Raw genomic sequence first — 23,611 nt, 5'->3', positions numbered from 1 at the left:
CTGTTGAGTATACATTCTTGGCACTTACTGGGCCATAAAATAATTTTTAAGAAATTTCAAGGTCCTACTGTATAGCACAGGGAACTATATTCAATATCCTGAGATAAACCATAATGGAAAAGGATATGAAAAAATATATATGTATAACTGAGTCACTTTGTTGTACAGCAGAAATTAAATGCAACACTGTAAATCAACTATACTTCAATAAAATTTAAAAAAAAGAAATTTCAAAGAATTGAAATCATGGAGTGTATTTTCTGACCATAGTGAAATTAAGCTAGAAATCAACAATAAAAAAAGATGCTAGAAAATTCCTAAATATTTGGAAATTATGTAATACACTATAACTTGTGCATCAAAGAAGAAACCAGAGGTATTTAGAAAATATTTTGGACTGAAGATAATGAAAATATGACATATCAGATCTTATGGTCTTTAGCTGAAGCTTAGGAAGAAAAATTATAGTCCTTAATGCATATGATTAAAAAGAAGAAAGACGGAAAATCTTTAGATTCTATACGTTAGAAAAAACCAGCATATTAAACACAGCAAATGTGGAAGGAAGGAAATAGCAAAGATAAATGAAATTGAGATAGAAAACAAACTTAAAATAGTGGGAAAGCAATGCAGTCAAAAGTTGGTTCTTTGCAAAGACTGATAAGTGAATAAAGGACCTCTGTTAGAGAGAAAATATGAAGGCACAAATTACCACTATCAGGAATGAAAAAGGGGACACAACTACAGATCCACAGGCCACAAAAAGTTAGCTGTTGTCTTTAGGTTCACCAGTGCACTTGTGGGATTTCAACCACCATGTTTTTATTCATGCCCAAACCCCCAGCTCTATTTCTCTATTCAACACCTCCGCTTGTTTTAGACATAACATCTTGAAAACAAAAATCCCAATTTCATCCTATCTCCCTGCCCCCAACAGCTTTTTGTATAATATTTTCCGTGTTTGTAAATGGTAGCACCATTTATTAATTTGCTCAGGCAAGACGCTGTTGGATGCCTCCACGTCTGATCAATCACCAGGTTATTCTGACTTTTCCTTCTTCCCTTCTGCTCTTTCCCTGTATTACCCCTCTCTTCTTTTCTCTCCGTTTCCACTGCTTCCACTATTGTGCAAGCCACCTTCAAATCGCCGCTGCCTCCTCCCACCCCCATTCTTGCAGTGGCCTCTTCACTTCTCTTTCCCCTTCCATCCTCACACTGCAAAGCTGATCCTGCATGCATCTGTTTACAACCAATTTTATGGCCTGGAGCCCTTGGCCTGCCTTCTTTTAGTATCTCGACTACCCATACTGCTTCTGTGTCAGGGCTTTTATATCCATCAGACTTCAACTCCCTGATGCCTGCACTCATTCCCCAATGAAAATAAGAACAGAAACAACAAAGGTGACTGACTCCTCATCCTCCTCATTTCCCTGTTTGGTGGTTGGTCCCATTTACAGCCCTGAGTGCTCCCTGGAACGTGGTCTGTTGTGCTGGGACAAGCACAGTGCCTGGCACAGAGGAGGAACACAGGAAAGGATTATTCATCTGAATGAGTGAATGATAATAGATCAGTAATAACGCTGAAACTTGGTGCTAACGGTTTTTCAACTCCACTGAAAAGAAACAGAATATGGGAAAAGGTACCTGTAAACACAATGTAGTCCAGCCTTTTCAAGGGAGAAGTTTAATGCATTTTGGGTTATTTATTTAATGATAGAAAAGCCCTTTAAAATCATTCAAATATTTACCAGATTATCACACCCACTCAGTTTAAGCTCTTAATGGGAAAAGCCTTGCCTTTTGTCTTTCTTGTAGAATTTGGCGAGGCCCTTGCCTTTGGTTGGGGAGCTGTACAATTTTGTTGACTTAAACAGAAGTCTGGGGCTTAATTTGGAAACTGCCTAAATCAATTTCAGGACATTGCTTCTCTCACTGAGGTTGCTGGCCATAAATAACATCACTTATTAAAGGTTTCTGAGGAAGTAAAACCCAACCGCTTTCAAAGTAAATACATTCATATTATTTCATAACCCATATATGCTAGATCTTCAAAAAATCCTCGTACTTGACCTAAAACATTTGTTAAGTACCCACGATATATTTGTTGTTCCGAAGAGGCTAAATGGGTCCCTAGAGATTTAGAAGTTTAAATATGATCTGTTGAGGTTAGCCAACAAGACTGATTTCTTCTATCACGGGAGTCGGTTTCATTTGGTCTCTCTCTTAAGAAAACTGACCAAATGTTACTTTTATTTTTAAAACATGTAAAATCACACCTTTGTATGAAACTGTTTTTTGATTGTGAAGCGCGTTATGCATTTGAAGGGAATGAATGTGGAAGGTGTGTTTAGTTTGAAGGATGCTGAAGTGAACGCCGTGTGCTCACTGCCCATCCTAGGAAACGGCAGAGGGCAGCCTCCGCGGGTGTGCCCTCCACCTTGTCCCTTTGCAGTGGCCCTTATGGGACGGGGGCAACCGAAGCCCAAAAAAGCTTGAATGGCTGAGCCAGGGTTTTGTGAAGGTTTTGTTAAGAGCTGTGAAAGGGATGTGCGGCCCTGCTTGTTGGAAAGCTCTCTTTCCTGATTCGTTTTGCTTGTCATCTAAGTCCGGTTTCTAGTCTCTGCTGCCTTTAGAAGGAACCACAAGGTTGAGGGAAGCCGTAAGCTTCATGACTGCCTGGAGCACCATCTGAGGAGGAAATGATGTCGCTGTCTCAGAACTGACCTTCTGAGGCACTGATGGCCTGTGTGCTGTTCTGAGAGAGGGATGAGCCTGGAGTGGGGGCACTCAGGCTGCCCACAGCGAACCCGGCTCTGGAGCAAGACGGGGCCCACAGCAGGGCTTCACTTCCGAGCCAGGCGCGGGGCCAGTGCAGTCAGAAGGGCCCTGGGCTTGTAGTTGCTATTTTGAACATCTTCATACTTTTTAACCTTTGAATATGCATTTTGTACGATGGGACGATGGCACACGCTCAGAGGGCTTGGAGCCACAACTCACCAGAGGCTCCACCTCCTGCTGCCTTCTCGCCTCCCTGGGAGGGCTTTGCAGCTGACTGCTCCTCCACTCCCTGGGGCTCCAGGCCTTTGCACCCAGCCTCCGCGGCTGTCCTCTGTCCTCTGTCCCCGGTGAGGGCTTGGGCTCTGAGAGGGGCAGGGCCAGGCGTGTGTGCTCTGTGGCGTCTGAGGCATGGTGCTGGCATCCCTGCCTTGAGCTGGCAGTGTCATGGTGTGTTCAGCAGCACCTTGGGGGGGCGAGCCTCTCACCCGCTGGTCCAGGCATGGAGCACTTTGAGTGTGAAATTGCAGTCCCTGGGGGGCCGCCTGTCTGCTGCGGGTGGAAGCGGCAGGCTCAGGGCAAGTGGAGGTTGACTTAAAGCAGCAACTGAAATGTGGCCCACAGATCTGGGGTCTGCTGGGCAGTTCTGCTGTGGGCCAGTTTGGCTCATAACTGCTGGCTGTCTCCCGTGTCTGTCATCAGCTGGTGGCTCATCTGGGGGCTTGGTGATCTAGACTGGCCTTGCTCAGCATGTGGCAGTTGGCAGGCTGTCAGCAGGGGCAGCAGGAGCAACCAGGTACCCTGGAGGCTGGCTAACCCGGGCTGCTTCGTGTGGTGGCAGAGTTCCAAGGGCAACAAGAGAGGCCAGCCCTAGTGGGCAAGTGCCTCTCAGGTCTCTGCTGTGTCACATTTGCTATCACATTGGCCAGAACAAGACCAAGGCCAGCCCAGGTTCTAGGAGCAGAGAAAGAATCTTCCTCTTGATGGAGGGAGCTGCAAAAATTACATGCAGGGGATGTGGATTCAGGGATGGGAGGAACACATGAAATGACATAAGCAATGACATTTATTTTAGTTTTTTTTCTTTTAAAAATCAGCATATATTTTCCCACTTCTGAACTCAACCAAAATTAGCTGAATGGATAGATCTCTTGTATATTTATAGAACAGTTCCGTGCAAATCTATTTCAGAGTTCCACAGAACTTTATTGCTTAGACTAAGGATTACTTTAGACCTGCTGCCAAACCCAGATAATCATTAAACCGCCCCAGTAACACGCTGCTTCACCAGATTAAGGGAAGAAAAGAATGTAGAAGTTGAGACGTGACATCAGCCTTGTTTTAGATATTTTTTCCTCCCCGGGATGGTGTCCGCCGTTTGCTTCTGAATGCACTGTCTCTGTAGGAGCAGTCAGGAGAACCCGAGTGACCTTGTGCAGGCTGGCTGTCTGCAAGGAGTGGAGGGCTCTTTCCACGTCTCTGTAGATTGAGGCCCCGTTTTAATGGTTTGTTTTGACCCAGAGGAGTGGCACAAAATTCCAGAATATTTGGAAGGGACCCTCATGTGGCCCTGTGACTGGCCCTCTCCCAAGCCCCCCTCCCCCCACCCCACCAGATTCCTGACGACAGGTTCAGAGCCTGCAACCTGGTCTTCCAGCTGCGCCACTGTCACTGCCCCTCACCTTCCCTGACCGCTCTCCTGTGATCGTCCTGCTGTGTTATCTTCCTGCAGGGCTTCTGGTTTGGGCTTATGCCCTGAAGTGCCCAGCGGTGTCCTGGCCACCAAACCCAGAGCCAGGAAAGGAGTGCAGGGGACATGCTGCCAGGGGATCAGGGTTGACATGAAAATCACTGGAGTCAGGAAATTCCAGGGCCCTGAAGTCATTCGGGAAGACATTTGACATGAGAGGCCCAGGGAGGGGATCAGGTTGCCTCCGTGTCAGTAGGAATTGAGGTTCCTGAAGGGAACTGGTCTGGCAGGGAGGTGTCTGAGTCCTTCACTCTGTAGGCAGAGTCTAGATAGTTGTGTCTAAGCCTTGCTAATAACCAGATTGGAATTAACCGCCACGCGCTTCCTGTTCACATCGTTGCCGCGTTCTTTCATAACTGAAAGAATTATTTAGTTATCCCTGACAAGGTTCAAGACTGCATTTGGCGTGTACGTATCAATTTGTCTGTAAACAGTGATACCTAAAGCTGAGCCCTCAAAGTACTGAGGGAATTTTACAGTTTGCGTATCAGTCCAGCCAAGTAGCCCTGTATTCCTACTCCTTGGCTCGTGTGATGATTTAAATATTAATCGTGTGTGTCTGGGGTGTAGTGATGCAGGGCTCATGTTGCGGGACGGAGCGGGCAGCATGTTGGTTCGTTTGGCATCTTCACGGGCTGCCCGTGTTGCTGGGACCCCTTCGTGCACACGTGCCCCAGCTCACTAAGGGGGGCAGTGTCTGACCTTGCCCTCTTCCTATAGCCCAATTGTGAGGAACACCCCCCACTCCGCGCACACTCACACTTCCCGAGGGGTGAAAAGGCAGAGTCATCATTTCTGTTTTAGTTGAAGGACTTGTGCAGATTGCCCAACTGTTAATTAGGGTCATGACCCCAGGCTTAGGAAGTCAGGCAGCCTTCCTCCTGGGAGGGGAAGGGGCTGTTTTATGGAGGATGCTTGGGTCTCAGGAGGCTGTGGCTTCAGAAGGAATTTAACTGACGATGAACTTCCACACATTTTGACAGTTGGTTTAAATGACTTTTTGTTCTCTTGTGTTCTAATGGTGTGTCATACTTTCTTGACGAAATGATGTTTGAGGGAAGAAAGCATGCATGTGTTCCTTGGTGCCCAGCCCGTGCCTGACATATAATTTTGTTAAAATTGAACTATGGAAACGGCAGTTGTTAGTGATGCCCTGAATGTGAGGAGAGGAAATGATGACAACAGGCAGTTCTGCTAAGGTTTTGGGATTCTGTGGTCAGGAGGCTGGGGGGAGGTGGTGGGGCTTCCTGCTGTGATTTGGGGCGGCCAGGAGCACGTGGGGGCAGATGCTTGGTGGGCCAGGGTGAGTGGTGAGGCGCCCCAGCGTCTGGGAATCAAATCAGGAGGTGTGGGGTGGAGATGATGTGGAAATAAGCAAGGTTGCCAGTAAGGATGGAGTGGTATCTGCTGGCCCCAGCGATCCACCTCTGCCCCAGCTAAGGGCGGTGGGGGTGAGGACCGAAAGCCCAGGACAGGGTCACGCAGCCTTCCGTCCACGCCCTGCTAGTCTCCACTCGAGGCGCCTCGAGTTAATGACCTGGGAGGGCCAGGAGCAGCGTGTGCTGGAGCTGGCCTGGGTGGCTCGAGAGGGCCAGTTGGTAAATCTCAGGAATTTTGTTCATCATAGCCATTATTAAAAGCTAAATTATCCTGTAGAAATGTACAATGAATAAAAGTTATATTAGAAACAAAGGTAAAAAATACTCAAATATATATACATATCTGTGTATAACTGAATCACTTTGCTCTACATCTGAAGCTAACATAAGATTGTAAATCAACTATAATTCAATAAAAAAAAAACTCTAAACATCTCACTTCCTAATTGTTTCATTACATTTTACTGCTGCCTATGCTTGGGAGGTTATTCCTGAATCTGTATGATAAAAATACTGTATGCTGATGAGCTGCTGTGTATCTTTTTTTAGCTCCATGCTCAGTGCTTTCACATTGGCAGCTTAAAACTGGCCATGGTGGTAATATTTATACCCCTGCACATCCTGCCTCTCTGTACACCAGGGCAATACTTCCTCTCGGACTCGGTGGTCTGTCTGGCCTGAGTGTGGACCACAGCCTCAGAATGCCTTCGACCCCCTCGAGGGGAAGTGAAAACTCTTTATCTAAAAGCTTCTTTCTTTGGAGTCACACATTTCCAGGGACAGAGGCAGAAAGAAATTGTTATGGCTTAAAGGGCTTTCATTATTCTCATCTTCTAGGCTGTTGACTATATGTGGGATTAAAAGTGAACAGGTGTTGATATTATCAATGGAACGGACCACGTAAGCTTTATTAGTCAAAAATGTCAATAGGACTTAAAAGCAAGAATGAGCTGCAGTGATCGCAGCTCTACCTACACATGATCCAGTGTACATGGTAACAGGTTCCATTTCCAACGGAACTTTCCGCCTAGGAATGATGAAAATCTGATTTTAGTCCTCAGGAGACCCTTGGCTCAGGAGACACCTTCTGCAGGAAATCCTTACTGTCTGCTGCTTCTGCTGGCAGGGAAGCCAGCTTCCCTGTGTGTTTCCCCCAAACCCTGGGTGCACCTCTGGTATCACGGTACAGTGTGTTTGGCCACTTTGGTCCCTGCTTTCTCAGATCAGATGATCTATCCGTAAAATGCCAGTCCAGAATGCTGACCCTCACCCACACGCCTTTAATACTTTGTTATTAGAGAAATAAAACAAGTGAATCAAATAGGATTAACCCCTTCAAGTGATTTAACTATTTCTTACAAATAATAAAGAACAAATTCCTTTCATTCTATTGAGGATAACCAGGAACATGGAACTGTGGGGTCTCTGCTAAAATTAGCAGCTTGTTATATAGATGCTGATTCTGGACAAGTTGCCAGTCTGCGTTTCTCTTGTCGAGGATAAATAAGCAAAGCTTTTCTATCAAAAGAGACTAATTCCTTGATTGAAATCTCACTTATACCAGGAGGATTATCAGTCCTTTATCTACATGTTTTGAAGTAGCCATGTATTGGTTTCCACTTTTCCCCAACCTCCTGGCATTTTAGAATAAGAGCCGTAACTCACCAAGTGGATGAATAATAAGAGCCATCCTTACAGCTTGAGAAATGAAGCATGAAGTTATACACTTGGATTGCCTCATAATGTTAATCTTTGGTAAAATTATTTTCGTGTATTTTTAAGTGTATCGATTATTCTAAATGTCATGTAGTGTCGGCTAACTGAAACAACCTCAAAGTCTTAATGACTGGCAACAGCAAAGGCTCATGTCTTGCTCTTGTCACTGTCCAGGATGGGTCAGTGGAGGCTGGCAGCAGGGTGCTCTCTTCTATGCAGTGATTCAGGAACCTGAGCTTTTTCTGTCCAGGGTCTGCTGGTTTCCAGTCTTGGGAGTCCTGCCTGGCTCCTGTGCATCTGGCCACAGGCACGAGAAGAAAGGTGGATGGTTGTGCAGGGGTGTTATGGCCAGGGCTGTTGGGACCTTTCTTCCTTTTCACCGATATTCCAGTGGTCAGCACTCAGTTACATGACAGTAGCCCAACTCTAAGCCTGGGATATGTGGTCTCTGTTCCCAGGAGGAAAAGTTGTGTTTTGCAAGTGTATTTTCAAGTCCTTAGAAGGTCTCTGGCCATAGAGACGATGCAGGGGATAGTGGTCAAGAGTGTGACCTTGACTCAAATCACCTGTATCCAAATCCCAGCTCCACCCTGTACCAGATGTGACATTGGGCAAGTAACTTAGTCTCTCTCTGTGCCTCAGCTTCCTCGTGGTAAAATGGGGATAAAAAAGAAATTAATAGAGTTTGTGTGAGAATCAAATGATGTAACATATGTAAAGTGCTTAGAATTATAAATGGGATATAATTAACAATATATATTTGTTAAATAAATTTTCTAAAAATGAGACAAGTAACAAAGAGACCTGAGGTCCTCTTTGGTGTGTTGTAATTTGGATATATTGCCATTCAGATGGACAGTGTTTCTTTTTGTTCAATTATAAAAATGTTTATTGAGCAACTATTAATTATAACGGGCCAGGTATGAACGTAGGCTTCACACTGAATCAAAGGAAACAGTATGTTTTCTCCACCAGATTTGCCTTTTAAACTCTGTGTCTCCCAGTCAGTGTTCCCACTGGGATCGTGGTTTCTACTCCCCAAATCCATGGCTTCTTCTGGGCCCCTCAGATCGGAAAGTTGCCTTAGCCCAGTGCCTGGTCCTTCTCCTCCCCGCCCACGTATAAGGAGGCCCTGTCAATGTCAGTCCCTTAGTAGCTGCCATTTCTGTCTACCTGTTATGCAGTTTGCTTCCAATCTATTGGTACAAATATGCTACCTCTTCTAATTATGATCCAAATTTCGGGATAATGCTTGATTTTAAAAAACACGTGAAGGCAACATTAAGTGATTTCCCCCGTATAAACCCCCATCCCAGGAGCAGGCTGGGCTTAATAGGCTCCTTCTCTTGCAGCTGGACGACTGCACGCTGCAGCTCTCCCACAACGGCACCTACCTGGACTTGGAGGCCACCCTGGCCGAGCAACGGGACGAGTTAGAAGGCTTCCAGGATGAAGCTGGGTAAGAGTGACAACTGTCCCTGACAGCTGGTCCCGACTTTCCATGAAATGGGGGTTCGTTGAGGCCTTAAAATATTTTGGAGAAACCACCATAGCTTTGACCTTGTCTTCACTCACAGTCACACAGGAAGAAGGGAGACGCAAATGACTCACCAGTAGGAACTGCAAACCCTTTTGAATTTGAGTAACTCTTCTTGAGAAGGCTACTCAGTGGCAGGAAGGTTTCTGGTGTAGTTTAATTAAGCACATGGTATTTACATCCTAAGTTTTTTTAAAACCAAATATACTTCAATTAGTATTTCCCAGGTGTTAGTGGATTGATAACTGTTTGATACATTGTTTTTAACGATAACTTAACTGGACATTTAGTTTTCTTGGCAGATGCCCTTGTAGATCATTTTATACTGTATCATCTTTTGAACTCATTACAGTGGAGAAAATAGTTATTAATCATGTTAATTAATGTCGAGTTACTTTTAGCCTACATCCAGAATTACTTAATATTTCTGACTGCGGTGAGTCTGAGTAAAGCAATTCACATAAAAATCAGAGATGTGTACGGAAAACAAAACCACTGTAGGAATATACCCAGACAATAAGCCATTCCTGTATTTATTAGGTTATTTTTTTCAAGCGATTGTTTTATTCTTTTTCAGATTTTTTTTAACTTTTCATGTTGAAATGATTTTTAACTTCCAAAAGAGTTGAAAATATACACCACTGATTTGGGTATTTCCCAGCTTCCCATAATGTTAACATATTACATAACCATGGCAAATTTGTCCAAACCAAGACATTAACATTTGTAAAATACTGTTATGTATGTATTAGATCATCGAAACACCGTTTGGAGGGGCTCCCTGCTTCCCTTTCTGTTCCTCACTTACCTAAAGCCATGTTTCTCTCTGATTTCATCACCTTCCTCCTTAGACGCGTTTGGAGGCTCCCTGTTCCTTTCCAAATAATGCCCAGCTGTCTTCACCTGGTGTCCAGGGGCCTCCCCAAAAGTTGTTTTGAAGCTACCTTGCCTGACTTAAAAATATATTACCGTCAGATGAATATTATCTGAGAGTGCTGATTTTTCATGAATAGCTCAAAAAATGAGGAAAAATGGGAACCTTCTTACTGTTTGTTTCCTACCTGGCACCAGTGTGTACTGATGACTTCCTGAGTTTCCACTGCCTTAACACCCATCACAACTTAGGGTCCTTTCACCCTTAATTGTTCCTCTTTTCTGCTGCAAAAACTCTACTAGGTCAGAAGTGGGCCTGTCTGAATATCCAGCCTAGTGTTTTCTCAGCATATTAGAGGCACTTAATGAGCACTGGTGGCCAGGTGAATGGCAGGATCCCAGAATGGATTCCTGAGTGGCATGAACTTGCGCACCAAGACTAGGGTCCTCTGTAGGAACCTGTCAGGCTCTCTGAGGATGCCCTTCTTTCTCCTGAGTGGTTCCAAGGGCCACGAAAGCCCCTGGAAGCTGCCGTAGGCTCTACACATGTGAGGGGTAGTATTATTAAGTCACATCAGATTCTACTCATTTAAAAAATTGACATCGTAAGACTGATAGATTTGGGGAGATTCCATTGCTGTAGTTTTTACCAAGTATTTGACAATGACATTCTTTTATTTAAGATGTCAGCATTCAGGCTGGATGACAGTCTAATGGGATGACTTCATGTCTCATTGATCCAACACATCCCAGGAGTGTTATCAATAGATCATTGCCAGTTTGAAAAATGTCTCTAGTGGTGTTGTGCTTGAAGACCATGACCTGTTTGATATCTTTTCTTTCTTATCAAAACTTGACTGGTTTGGAGATGTCAGCTTAGAAAAAAGGGTCAATGTATTAGATAACAATATCAAGAGTGAAGAGTGGGGAAGAAAATAACCTGTATGGAGCATCTGCTGTGCCAGCCACTGTGTTAGGCACCTCATTTCACGGTGTGTTTGTTTAATGGTTCATTCAGTTAATAGTCACAAACACGGGATTGATTTTTATCGTCTCCATTTTTCATTTGAAACAACTGAGAGCCAGGGGTTACATCACAAGTCCCAGGAGGCGGAGCTGGTAGATGGTGGAGCCACATTTGACCACAGATGTGACTAGTTCCCAAGTTCGTGCACCTCCACCATCCCAGGAGCTTCTGGGCAACAGCATTTAAAGTTCTCCTAAAGATGTACATTTGTACCGGTGGGGACATACAGTTGGTTCATGCAAGGACATCCTCAGTTCCGGGCTAACACACTGGCTATCGCTGGAGTGATACCCGCTGCAGGGTGGCTCTGTCACCTGGCCCTGACACTACAGTTCCCACTGTCATCTCTGGTGTCCAGGTGCTGGACATCCCTTCGCAGCCGTTCCTGAAGAGCCAGGGAGCCCACTGCAAGCTCCCCAGAGTAGATCCTGGGGCTTTCCTTCTCACTTTGTTCCCTTCTGGACCATCACCTGGCCATGGGTCCATCTGACAGGTGCAGCCTGGACCATATTTCTGCACCCTAACAGCACCGGATGCTGGGGAAACGAAGTATGGCAAGATGAGATGGTGGGACTCATACCGTGAAAGTGCATACAGGGGAAGGTGACCCAAACAAGGTCGGGTAGCTGTACGTTTGACTGCTGCATCCCAAGTTCACTCCAGACTTTGAAATAGTCTTCATTTGTGGGACCTGCCTCTTGTACTCTGGAACGTACTTCAGGGTGATGTTCTTCTGTGTCCGGAAGAATGTGAAGAGTCCACCTCTACTGCTCTCTGGTGGGGAGACCCCCTGTCCCTGGCCTAGTCTGCAGAAGACGTGCCAGGATGGTGCTGTCCCGGCATTGCCGGCTCACCCTAGTCATGCCCGGGTCCGTTACCAGCACTGAGCACTGGCGGCATGTGGCAAGTTACTGGCAGCTGGCTGGAAGCCGCTTCCTGCACAGGTGGAGGCTTCCTGCACAGGTGGCAGGTGTCTGGGCACATCTGCAGTGTTACTTGCACTGAGTGTCCCTGCTAGGTCCTCTCCTAGAAGCGTGGCATTTGGCAAAGTCTGTGTGCTTGAGAACTCATGTCTCCCTCAAATGGGAGTTAAAATGTAATTTCTTCCTAGTTAAGAATTGCCCTGTCGAGGAATGAGAAGGGCAAACGAAACCATTCCTTCTCTTGATTTTTTTGTGTAAGTTATAGGAGAATACCTGCTCCTGTTGTGGCCACTTCATGAAGACGGGTGACAGGCCGTGTGGCGATGGTGGTGGTGTTGGTGCAGTGAGTTCTGTGCCAGTTTTCCTTGGGGAGGAGTTGGTTTCTTTGTTCTCTCCTTTACCCTGCTGTTTTACGCAGGGACTAAAACTTAACTCACCTCTTGTTTAGAATGATCACTCAGACTGCAGCTGGTTGGAGAAGCGGAGAAAGACCTTCAAAAGAAGGACAAAACAGTTGTCATGCTAGCAAAGTGGAGCCAGGTCTGTTTACTGCCTTCCAGAGCAGTGAAATTAGCAAGCACAGCGGGTGCAGCGAAACCCGAAGCCCCTGGGTCATTATTGTGGGACGTTGGGTGAGCCCTTTTACCTCTGATGGGAGGGGATCAAATTTATTTATAAAATGAGGACAATAGTACCCAATCCCGTTTCCCTGCTTGTATGAGCAGGGATCCCCGTAGGGTCTCTGTTGCCCGAGGAGAGCATGGCAGACAGCAGCACTGCACAGGGGTCGGGGACATGGGCTTTGCGGTGAGTCTCATGGCTGTGTGACCGTGGGGGTGTTACTCACCTCTCTGAGCCTCAGTTTCCTTGTCAGTGGGGACAGTGTAAGCATAACACTGCCCCTTGGGTTGTCGCAAGGTAAAATGTGACAATGTATCTAAAACATTAAGCTGGTTCCTGACATGTAATACAGACCCCAAAAAGTAGCTATTAACTATAATTACAGTCAGAATTTGAGATGATACACTGACGTGGGAATCACCAGATTTTGGACCGGGATGGGGTCTGTGCAGCTTCATCACGGGGAGATCTCATCGTTTAGCTCAGAAAACCAAGGCTGGAGCCTCGCCCGCAGGACAGAGCTGGGCCAGATTCCCCTCCCCAAGGCCCACCCCGATGTTGTTGCTCAGTCTCAGCCTCACTGCCTCCGAAAGGGAACTTGTGCACAGGGGACCGTCACGGAGACGTGGGCTTGGAGTTAGTCCTGAAGGGGAGAGAGTGGGGCTTCGCAAAGGTAGTGAGGTTGGTGGGAGGGAGCATGGTGGAGCTTGGAGTGGGCCTGGGAAGCACGGCGCTTCTGGGATGCTGTGAGGACCAGCACGGTTGTTGGATGGGGTGTATGCATCCCCAGGTGTCCCTGACCTGGAGTTCCTCGGGTACTCACCTCGTCCTCTGCCTGCCTCCCCTCCGGCCTGTGCTGGAGGGTCAGTGCTGAGACAGTACTTCTTTCTGTTTCCTCATCCTGCCACCCCCACTCCTGTCCCCACAGTGTTATGCAGAAGATGAAACCCTGAGGAGGCGGGGTTGGGGAGAGCCGCAGTGTGAGGCTTGTGGCTCAGAAATGAAGGATGGGAGGCCTGGCGGTGGGAAGGGCTGTGAGGAAGCCCATTTGCAGGGGCAGGTGCTCCCCGACCCCACCAGCCTTGCAGTGGACGTGCTTGGAGGGACGAAGGGGCTTGGGGAGAGCTCTGGTTTGATTCTTAGACACCTAACTTCTCAGCCTGCGGCTCATGAGCTCCCAGGATCCGTGTATGTAGGGGGGTCCAGGAGCCCCTGGGATGTCTGCAGTTTGTGGGTTTGCAGGCTTTCGGGGTGGAGAGGGGTTTCATAGCCTTTCAGCAGATTCTCAAAGAGTTCTTTACATTCCAACATGTCAAGTTTGAAGGAATAAGAAGTCGTTTACCCTTCTTAATGTCTGATACAAAAGTTAACCTCATCCAGTCACATCTCTGTCTGGGTTTCCTCTGCAGCTGGACCTGGTAGAATGGGAAATCACCTACAATACATTTTAAACCTAAATCGAAAAACCTATTGAACTCGAAAAACCAAACTGAAGAACAAACAAAAAACGTCGACAAAAAGTGTGGATGGGACTCAGTGAAGGGTTTTTCCTTTCTCCCAGTTTTCCTCTTAAGTGATTATCTGTAGCTGAGAGTGCAGGTGTGTTGTTGTCTGAGGCTCTCTTGGCAAAGCATTGAAGGATTAAGGGCCTCCCATCTTCTCATTGCAAGGCTCACCAAGCCCTGCTCTGGTCACAGTGGATAGGAGAACTGGCCCTTTTCAGACAAAAGGTGCCCTGGGGGGTGGTGGTTCAGTGCTGAGCTGTGTAGGGCAGCCCAGAGGCTGCTGTGCACCTGCTCTGGGTCAGTGCTAGGCCAGTGCCTCCAAGTACCCCGGGAGAAAGCCACTTAGACATGCTCAGACGAGACAAATGAGCTTCCGTGTGGAGTGGTCAGTGGAACTGGTGTGGCTCTGAGTTCCTTCAAATGCCAGATTGTGTGACAGGACAAAGATGGTATCAAGTAGGAGTGGGGGAGCCCAGGTGGGCGCTGGGCTTTATGGTGTGGGTTGGAGTCAGAGTGGACTGGCCTGCAAAGAAGGAGCCCTCACAGAACTCTTCCAGTGACGTGGAGGGCAGGAGGAGTGGACAGATCCTTGAGGAGGAAGGCTGCAGTCAGTGTGGCCCACTGTGATGGGGGAAGGGAGTGACCTCATGGGTCTGACCCTGGTGGCTGAGGAAGGCGGAGGGACTGGGGCCTGGACCACTGGGGGAATCTGGAGCTGTGATACTAGAGCAGACGGCAGCAGGAGAATAAAATGGACACATGTGGGTAGCGTGTGGCTGTGAACTACTTAGGGAAGCAGCGAGGTTATGGCAGGGCCTGTGGCGGGGAGGTGGGGGTGGGGAGGAGGGGCGTATACATGTTATTCTGAGGTTATGTCAAGCCACGCTCAAGGTGCGAGGTGGCCAGGTGAGAAGTATTGGCCTGGGACCCAGGTGAGAAACATCAGGGATCAGAGAGACTGGTGGTGATCCCTTGGAGGAAGGGAGTTAAAAACCTAAAACTTGTCTGAAAAAATGAAGCCTATTTAAAAAAAGTGGATAGGACTTCCCAGGCAGTGCAGTGGTTAAGAATCCGCCTTCAGGGAAGCTGGGACAAAGTGAGAGAGTAGTATAGACATATATATATACTACCAACTGTAAAATAGCCAGTGGGAAGTTGCTGTATAGCACAGGGAGATCAACTCGATGATGGGTGATGCCTTAGAGGGCCAGGACGGGGAGGGTGGGGGGGAGTCGCGGGAGGGAGGGGATATGGGGATATGTGTATAAATACAGCTGATTGATTTTGGTGTACCTCATAAGCTGCTACAAGAGTGTAAAGCAATTATATTCCAATAAAGAGCTTAAAAAAATAAAACGTAAATCGCAATCCTTTATTGGAATTCAATAAACAAATATAACTTGTTCCTCAAAAAAAAGAAGAATCCGCCTTCAGCCAATAAATAAATAAATAAATTTATTAAAAAAAAGTGGATAATTAGGCCATTTTGAGGTTAATATGTTGATTACAAGATGCTCTTAGGAACCCAGGCTTCTTTTATCTTTCTACTCCGCCATCCTGATGATGTAGCTGTCATCTTTCATACTTTATCATAGTTACAGTATGGCTGGTCTCCCTCCAGCATCTCATCAGGGCAGGAAGTCATATGTTGGTTAGGGTATGATTTTCTCTGATGTAACCAATAGATTCCAAATTATGGCAGTTTAAATATAAAGGTAAAAGTTTCTTTCCTGTGCAAGAGTCCAAATATAGACAGTCTTCCTTGGACTGGTAGAGTAGCCACACCATCCTCAAAATGAGAATTTCATCTCTGTGTCCACACTGGTTGCTTTAGCTTTTCCCTTCTCCTCTGCATCCCAGCTGCCAGGAAGAAGGAAATGGACAGAGGGAGTGCGTTTCCATTCCGTGTGCACATAGCTTTCACTTGCATGCCCTTGGCCAGAACTTAGGTCCGTGATCAGACCATGAATTGGGGGCTTCTGTCCAGCTAACCCTCTACCTCTGTTACTGAGGGATGTTGCCCCTGCCTTATATGGGAAGAGGGAGGAGCAAACGTTGGTGCCAGCTGACTTGAAAGAGTTTTTCCAAAACCTCCACCAGCAACTTCCACCTATAGCTCACCGAGGAGAACTGTGTCATGTGGCCGCTCTTGGTGACCAGGGAGACTGGAGAATATAGTTTCAGGTGGGTACGTTGTCATCCCAAACAGAATCAGGTTCTCTTTGTAAGACAGAAGGGGGAAATGGGTATTGGGTGGGTAAGCTGCAGTGTCTGCCTCGGCAAGGAGAACATTTCAAAGAAACTATGCCGCACAGATACCAAATTATGAGAGTACCAAGGCCAGGCGTGTAGTGAGGAGATCTGTGTTGTCCTAGGGGAGAGAGGAAGCAGAAGAGTTGTGGGGTGGAGACAGATGGAGACAGATCAAGGAGAAAATGTAGGGCTGAGGAGGAGAGGCAGCAGGATTGCATGGGAGCTGTGAGTTGTGAGTGGTTGAGGCTTCTTTCCTGTTGGGAGAGACCTGAGGGGGAAAAGCTAAGAAGAAACCTTAGAAGAAAATAGGAGTAGGTCTTCACTTCTTAGCTATGACACCAAAAGCATAATATTATCCTCTGTTGCAGACAAGGAAGCTGAGGCTCATAGAGGCTAAGTAGCTTGTCCAGGGTCACACAGCTGTCTTCAGAGTTAACGCTTTTCACCTCTGCCGTCTCCTAGGGGAGACCAGAATGAATCTGGAGATGAATGTAGTGGCAGCTGGCTCTCTTGGACTTTGAGCTTTTGAGCAAATTAAACTTCACCAGTACTATCCTTTGATTAGCTGATGGCTGGTCCGAATCCTTCTTTATCCCTCAGGCAGAGCACTGGCTGAGTCTCACAGCTTCGGAAGCCTGCTAAGAGGAAGCTTTCCTGGGGCAACTGCTGGGGGGGCCTAGTCTCTGCTTCTGCTGCATCGTCTTGACTGAAGTCATAGTTTAGTTCTAATTTGAGTGGGGGAATATTTGGGGGCATTGATTCTGCTGTTGATTGCGAGAAAAAGTCTTCAAGCCTTTGGCTCCATGCCACTCAATAAAATAATGTAAGCACTTGTTTTACATTGCAAAGACTTTATATGTTATTCTTATAAAAATATTTTCTTGAGAGACAGGGACAGGACTGGAACACAGGGGTTTCTGTGAGTCTTATTTGGTTAAACCAGATCTTTTTCCCAAGGCCATAGGCCAAATTATAGGAGATGCTCATGTATTCTGAGAAACCAGTAAGTTTTGGGAAGTACCTTCAGCGATAGTGCCCTGGCACGTGTGCCTCGGCTGGAGTCTCCTTGAATTGAGCATCTATTTTAGTTCTTTCATCACTTACATGGCATTGGCCTTGGGTATGGGCAGCCGCTTAGCTGTGGCTGGTTTCTGAGGACTGTGATGTGTCTCTGGCAGTAGCTGTGCTGATAGGAATGGAATCTGAATCTCCCAGGGGAGCTTTAGGTCAAACTAAACTGCCTTTGCCTCGGGGTCAACAGATTCTTGTAACCGACGTGCTCCCATTTCACTCTGCTGCAAACAGGCAGACTTGGAAGGAGAGGCAGTTATGATACGGATGCAGCCAGCCAATATCGGGGAGAACAGTGCTTATGGTGAACGCACATTGACAGCCTCTCCCTGGTTTTAGTTTTGCAACATGGAAGCTCCATGAAGGCAGATATCAGTGTTTGTATTAGGGTTCTCCAGAGACATAGAACCAATAAGATATGTCTGTCCATCTAGTCTAATCTATCTAATCCATCTAGTCTATCTAGAGAGACTTATTTCAAGTAATTGGCTCACACCATTTTGGGGGCTGGCAAGTCTGAAATCTGTAGAGCATGGCTGGAAATTCAGGTAGGAATTGATGTCGCAGTCTGGAGTCCACAGTCTGCCCGACAGGCTAGTGGGCAGGATTTCTGTGTTGCTGTCTCGAGGCAGATGATCCGTTGTGGATCTGATACAGCATCCAGCGCACACTAGCCTCCAGTGAACATGTGTGGGATGAGGGAATGGATGAGGGAACACCCATCTGGGAGGCAGCTTCAGGGAGGTGGTAGGCATATAGGCTCTGGGGTCAGACTGCCTGGGCTGGGTCCGAGCTCTGTCACTTTCTGTGTGACTTCAGCTACATTGCGTAAGTCTTCTGGGCCTCAATTTCCTCACGTTAACAATGGCAATAATGTTACCGACCCCATAGGAGTTTTCTGAAGACTAAATCTGTATAAAGTACTCAGAACCTCATCTGGCACGTGATTAGCATTCCACAAATGTTAACAACTATTATGATTATTATTTTCTGAACCCAGACTGACATAGGATCCCACTGGGGGCAGGGGAAAGTGTACCCATGATTATTTAATTTTCCTCTGAAAGTTTTAGCCAGGAAACAGAAGACAAGGGCATATTTACTAGAGAAGTGGGGATACAGTGATTATTTTAAAACGGATGAAATGATTATTTCCCTAAAAGAGGCCAAGAGAATCAGCCAAAAGAGTTTTAGAGTCCGTAATAGCAGCAAGGTGGCATACATGAAAGAAATCCGTAACAATCAGCCTTACCCAATTACAAAATATAGTGGTGGAGGGAGGGAAGCGATCAAGTTTAAAGGACCTTATGATGGGTTTCCTCTATACCTTGATATTTGATATAGATAAATAAAACGTGGACATCTTATAATTCTTGAATTCTTAGAATAAACATTATTTGGTCCTGTTTTATTATATTCACATATTTCGTATTTTGGTTTGCCAATATTTTCTTAGATATTTCCATCTTAATTTTTTGCATCCTTTTTTGTTGGATTTTAGTAATGAAGTAAAACCAGTTGCTTAAAAAGCCTGAGACTCTTTTTATCCTTAGTAAGCGCTGGAGAAGGGTATACAGTGAGGCGCTTGTATAGCAAAAGGCAGGATGGTGTGGGTGATGGTGGAGTCAGACACTCTGCTTTAGCCCAGGTCTGTTTCCATCAGCCACGTGGCTTTACACAGACTACATCGTTACTACAAGCTTTGTTCCCTCATCTGCAAAATGGGCATAGCTGTGGTACCTGCATCAAAGGTGGAAGGAAGCATGGGGCGGAAGAGATGAAGGACAACTTCTGTGGACCTGGCTGCACTCACCACCCCTGGCCTCTGCCTTGGCAGGCCCTCTCCTTTGGCAGGGACTCCTGGACCCTCATCCCCTTTGGAGGCGCTTCCACAGCCTTTGGTCCCTAGTTTCACTCAGGTTTCTTCCATTGTAGGATTTTGTGTACAGGGGCAGGCAGGGAAGGAGGTGGCAGTGTTGAAGCAGGGTAATTATAAGTGATAAAACTACTTAAAATAGACCTTTTTGTATGCTCTCTTAAACTCCATTAGGGTTTAACTTAACCAATCTGATTGCCTGGTTTTTCAATGTATAAGTATTGAAAAATGCAGAAAAGATGATACCTCCAGAAAAATGGGCTGATGGCTTCCTCAGAAGGACTGTCCTAGTTCTCAGGCAGGTACCTGGATCCCTTATGACCATGGGACTGGAGAATTCTATGGGAAAAATGAAGCACTTCCTCAAAATGCAGCTTTGCAGTTGTTTGAAGATGAAAGTAAGGGCTATCGATGGGCCCTTCTGAACTTCTCCAGAACTTCTGAGGCATTCTGAAATATTTTCTCCTGCCATCCCATGCTTCCTCCCCTCTGGGCATCTCAAGCGTCTATTTTGTCTACTCTTCATTTATTTTTTGACTCATAACTGCTGATAATATGAGTTACAAAAAAATCCTCCAGATTAAAGAACTTTGGGGTTGCTGTTTCTGATAGAGTCTGGCCTCTATCAGGGGTTCACTGGTTTCTGCTCCCAGCTCAGCTCTGGGTGAGGCTGCATGGCTGGTGGGAGTTCACACAGAAGGTTGTTCAGTGGCTCAGTTTAATGCACTTCATGGGAACATTGTTCCTTGTATGATCACAAGAGTTGAAGCAGTATTAACATCAGGACTGTCTAGAGAAATTTAAACTAAATTAGACAGCAAAGGAACGTGTTCCAGATGAAGAAACAAGATAAAAGCCCAGAAGAACAACTAAGTGAAGTGGAGATGGGCAGTCTATCTACTTTTACCCATACTTGGGAAAAGAATGGATGCACAGAGCGAGAAGTTACAAGAAGTTTTTAACAAAGAGTTCAAAAATATAAAGAACAACCAAATAGAGTTGAAGGATACAATAACTGAAATGAAAAATACACTAGAAGGAATCAAGGGCAGAATAAATGAGGCAGAAGGACGAATCAGTGAGCTGGAAGACGGAGTGGTGGAAATCACTGCCATGGAACAGAATAAAGAAAAGAGAATGAAAAGAAATTAAGGACAGCCTAAGAGACCTCTGGGACAACATCAAATGCACCAACATTCGCATTATAGGATCCCAGGAGGAGAAGAGGGAGAGAAAGGGCCTGAGAAAATATTTGAAGAAATAATAGCTGAAAACTTCCCTAACATGGGAAGGGAAACAGTCACCCAAGTTCAGGAAGTGCAGAGAGTCCCAGGTAGGATAAACCCAAGGAGGTACAGCTGAAACACATAGTGATCAAATTGACAAAAGTTAAAAGTAAGAAGGAGAAAATATTAAAAGCAACAAGGGAAAAGCAACCAGTAACATACAAAGGAATCCCCATAAGGTTATCAGCTGACTTTTCTGCAGAAACTCTGCAGGCCAGAAGGGAGTGGCACGATATATTTAAAGTGATGAGAGGGAAAAACCTACAACCAAGAATACTCTACCCAGCAAAGCTCTTGTTAGATTTGATGGAGAAATCAAAAGCTTTATAGACAAGCAAAAGCTAAAAGAATTCAGCACCTTGAAACCAGCTTTACAACAAATGCTAAAGGAACTTCTTTAGGCAGAAAAGAAAAGGCCACAACTAGAAACAAGAAAATTACAAAATGGGAAAGCTCACTTGTAAAAGACTGTCAAGAGAGAAAAAGACTTTTTGTGCATGAGAAAGAAAGATTTGAAGAAGTCTATGTTTGTAGGAACCCCAGACTTGCCTTCGGAAGATGGGTCGAGTGTCATGAACTTGTGTAAACTCGAGGCTGGTACCTTGCACACAGCAAAACTGCAAAGGAGGGTCTTGTAGGCATTTGAAGGGACTGTGAATGCAGACTCTCTGCCCACAAGGAGCTGCCAGGTTGGAGGCCGCTGCATGATTTTGTAGGACTGTGCAAGCGGTTTTTTCTCCTTTAAAAGAATGAAAAAAACCCAAACATTTTTGAAACCATACTTTCCCTCTTATCTGGTCTCAAGAAAAAAAATATGATGGTTCCTGTGACTTTATAATCACAATATTAAGTGTGCCCTGGTGAGATTTATGTCCCCTCTCTTCCAACACAACCACAAAACCGGGAATTGGGAAAGCACTGAGAGAGCAAGACTCAGTTACGTGTGAAGCCCTGATGGGAGGGCTGAACATGGCCTGCAGGGTGATGGCGAGGGGAACTCAGCCACGGAGACACGGCACTGGTGACCCGCTCCTGTGCTGGTTCCTGGCTCTGTTTAACCTCTGTCTGCTGGCTTCCCGCTTTCTCCAAACCTCAAAGTCTCTGCTACCCCAGGTAGCCAAGACTCATGTTCTCCTGTTTATCTTCTCTCACCTGCTCTGGGCTTTGGTCCTTCTCTGTAAAAGCGGGCTGAGCCCTCATGTGAACAGAACTGGGGAGGGGGCCATCCTTTTCCTTCCTCTATAAGAAATGAAGTGGAAAGGAAGCAAAGGTGAGACAAGGTGTGGTGTGAGTTGGCATCCTAATGACGAATAGCCTGTAGGCTCTCTTTGCTGGACTCTCATCTGTCAAAGTGAAAGGGAGAAGCTACGCCTTGAGTTGCCTACAGCAAAACAGCTCTTTCTGATTACGCCACTGCGTGTGTCCTTTCCCTACATCCAAAAACACGCAAAAACAGCCGTGGGAATGATCAAGCAGATTTATGCTGTTATATTCCAGGGATTTCACTTCATGGGCACAGATTTTTAAAATTTCCCAACATGGTCAGGCATGGTACACGGAACTCTGTGGAGGGGACCAGGTTTGGCAGTGATATGCGGGTGCCAGTCCAACAGAGTCAAACTTCATTATTTTGTTTCCTGTAAAGCCCTGTGACGTCACAGTGTTTCAGGATAGCTTGTTGTTCTGTGTGGGTTCCAGCTTCTCTGGAGCCTCTTCCAGGTGGGTGTGTCCGAACCCAACTGTCAAGTTGACTGATTGACAGCAGGTAGGGTCATCTTGCAGACTCCTCTGATGCCCATGAATGTTTTGTCTCCTGTCTCCATTAGGCGGGGCAAGAAGCACAGCATCATCCTAAGGACACAGCTGTCCGTGAGGGTCCATGCCTGCATCGGTGAGTGACGTCTGCAGAAGGGGACCTTGCCATCTTTCCTCAGCGATTAAATGTGCAATGATTCATGCCACTTATGGGAATAAAATGCAGTATTCACTATTAGGCCATCTATGCTTGGATTAGCCTCTATCAGAGATGGTTAGAGTTTTCAGGGAAGCAATTTCTGGCAGTGGTTTTGGAAGCCCTGTTTCATTCTGGCTTCCTTTGCTGTTTGGTTCATGAACAGAGCCGGAGTCAAGACAGATGGTTGATGAGGTTCTTTTTGGCGACGCTGGGAGAGATGAGGTTCTTCCTGGGGCTGGGCCACTGTGCACCTCCAGCCAGTGCAAGTGACCTTTATGTGCCTCCTGGTGGCTCTCTGCAGCTCCCTGTGGGGATGTGGGGCCTGAGGCTCCAGGCTGTGGTCTCAGGAGATTGAAAGGGAAATCTCAGGTCAGTGCAAGACAGGGCACACGTGGATATAGAGCAACACAGTGTTGAGCAGACGTGTTTGTGGTTCAGATGGCTTGGCTGCGGTCACACAGGAATCCCCACGGATGCCCATTCCTGCAGCCATTGATTTTCCTGGAGCCATTGGTTTCCCCACTGTACACGTGGGCTGAATGGCAACAAAAGCAGTAATTTTTGCTAAGTAGACAGTCTCCATGGGAAGGTTTCCTCCTGGCATTAGGCCACGTTGAGGCAAGTATATAATATGAAAAGGAAAAAGAAAGGAACTAAATTTCGCTTTATGCATAGAAATTTTCCATATCTGAGTCATTTTGTGTTTGTTTAATATATGTTGTGGTCTTCATTCAGGCCTCTAATTAGGAGAGCATCAGTCATCCTGTCGAGGCCCAGGCTACACCTGGAATGTGGCTGCACAGGAGGAGTGGGGGGAGCTGTTTCTGGTTCCTCTTCCTTCTCCCTGCTCTCCCGTTGGAGCTGGGGTAAGGGGACAGCTGGACATGGAGGGGAATCTGTGTAGTTTTGCTTCATTTGGTGTGAAGTGGGTGAGGCTGCAGGTGTCCCGAGGGACAAACTTTGTCTGACTCTGTGGTCAGCGAGTAAGTGTATGGCCAACACATAAACCTCAGGGTGTCGGGGGGGTCGTAATCTTGTTGGAAACAAAGTGAGGTCTGTAGGACC

The 23,611-nt window shown here is 46.3% G+C and overlaps 1 protein-coding gene across 4 annotated transcripts in view; it reads left to right on the top strand.

Annotated features, from left to right (window-relative positions):
- Nucleotides 1–23,611, top strand: part of FHOD3 (formin homology 2 domain containing 3) — a 475,552-nt gene that overhangs the window by 50,262 nt on the left and 401,679 nt on the right. For all 4 annotated transcript variants that reach the window (XM_057698544.1, XM_057698543.1, XM_057698545.1 and 1 more), the window contains exons 2-3: nt 8,973–9,079; nt 22,419–22,483. In XM_057698544.1, coding sequence (XP_057554527.1) covers nt 8,973–9,079; nt 22,419–22,483 — 172 coding nt within the window. The remainder of the gene's footprint in view (nt 1–8,972; nt 9,080–22,418; nt 22,484–23,611) is intronic.

Source organism: Hippopotamus amphibius, chromosome 11 (assembly GCF_030028045.1).
Source record: "Hippopotamus amphibius kiboko isolate mHipAmp2 chromosome 11, mHipAmp2.hap2, whole genome shotgun sequence".
Classification (NCBI taxonomy): domain Eukaryota; kingdom Metazoa; phylum Chordata; class Mammalia; order Artiodactyla; family Hippopotamidae; genus Hippopotamus; species Hippopotamus amphibius.
Note: the sequence above shows the minus strand (reverse complement) of the source record. Positions and strands in the feature narration are given on the sequence as shown.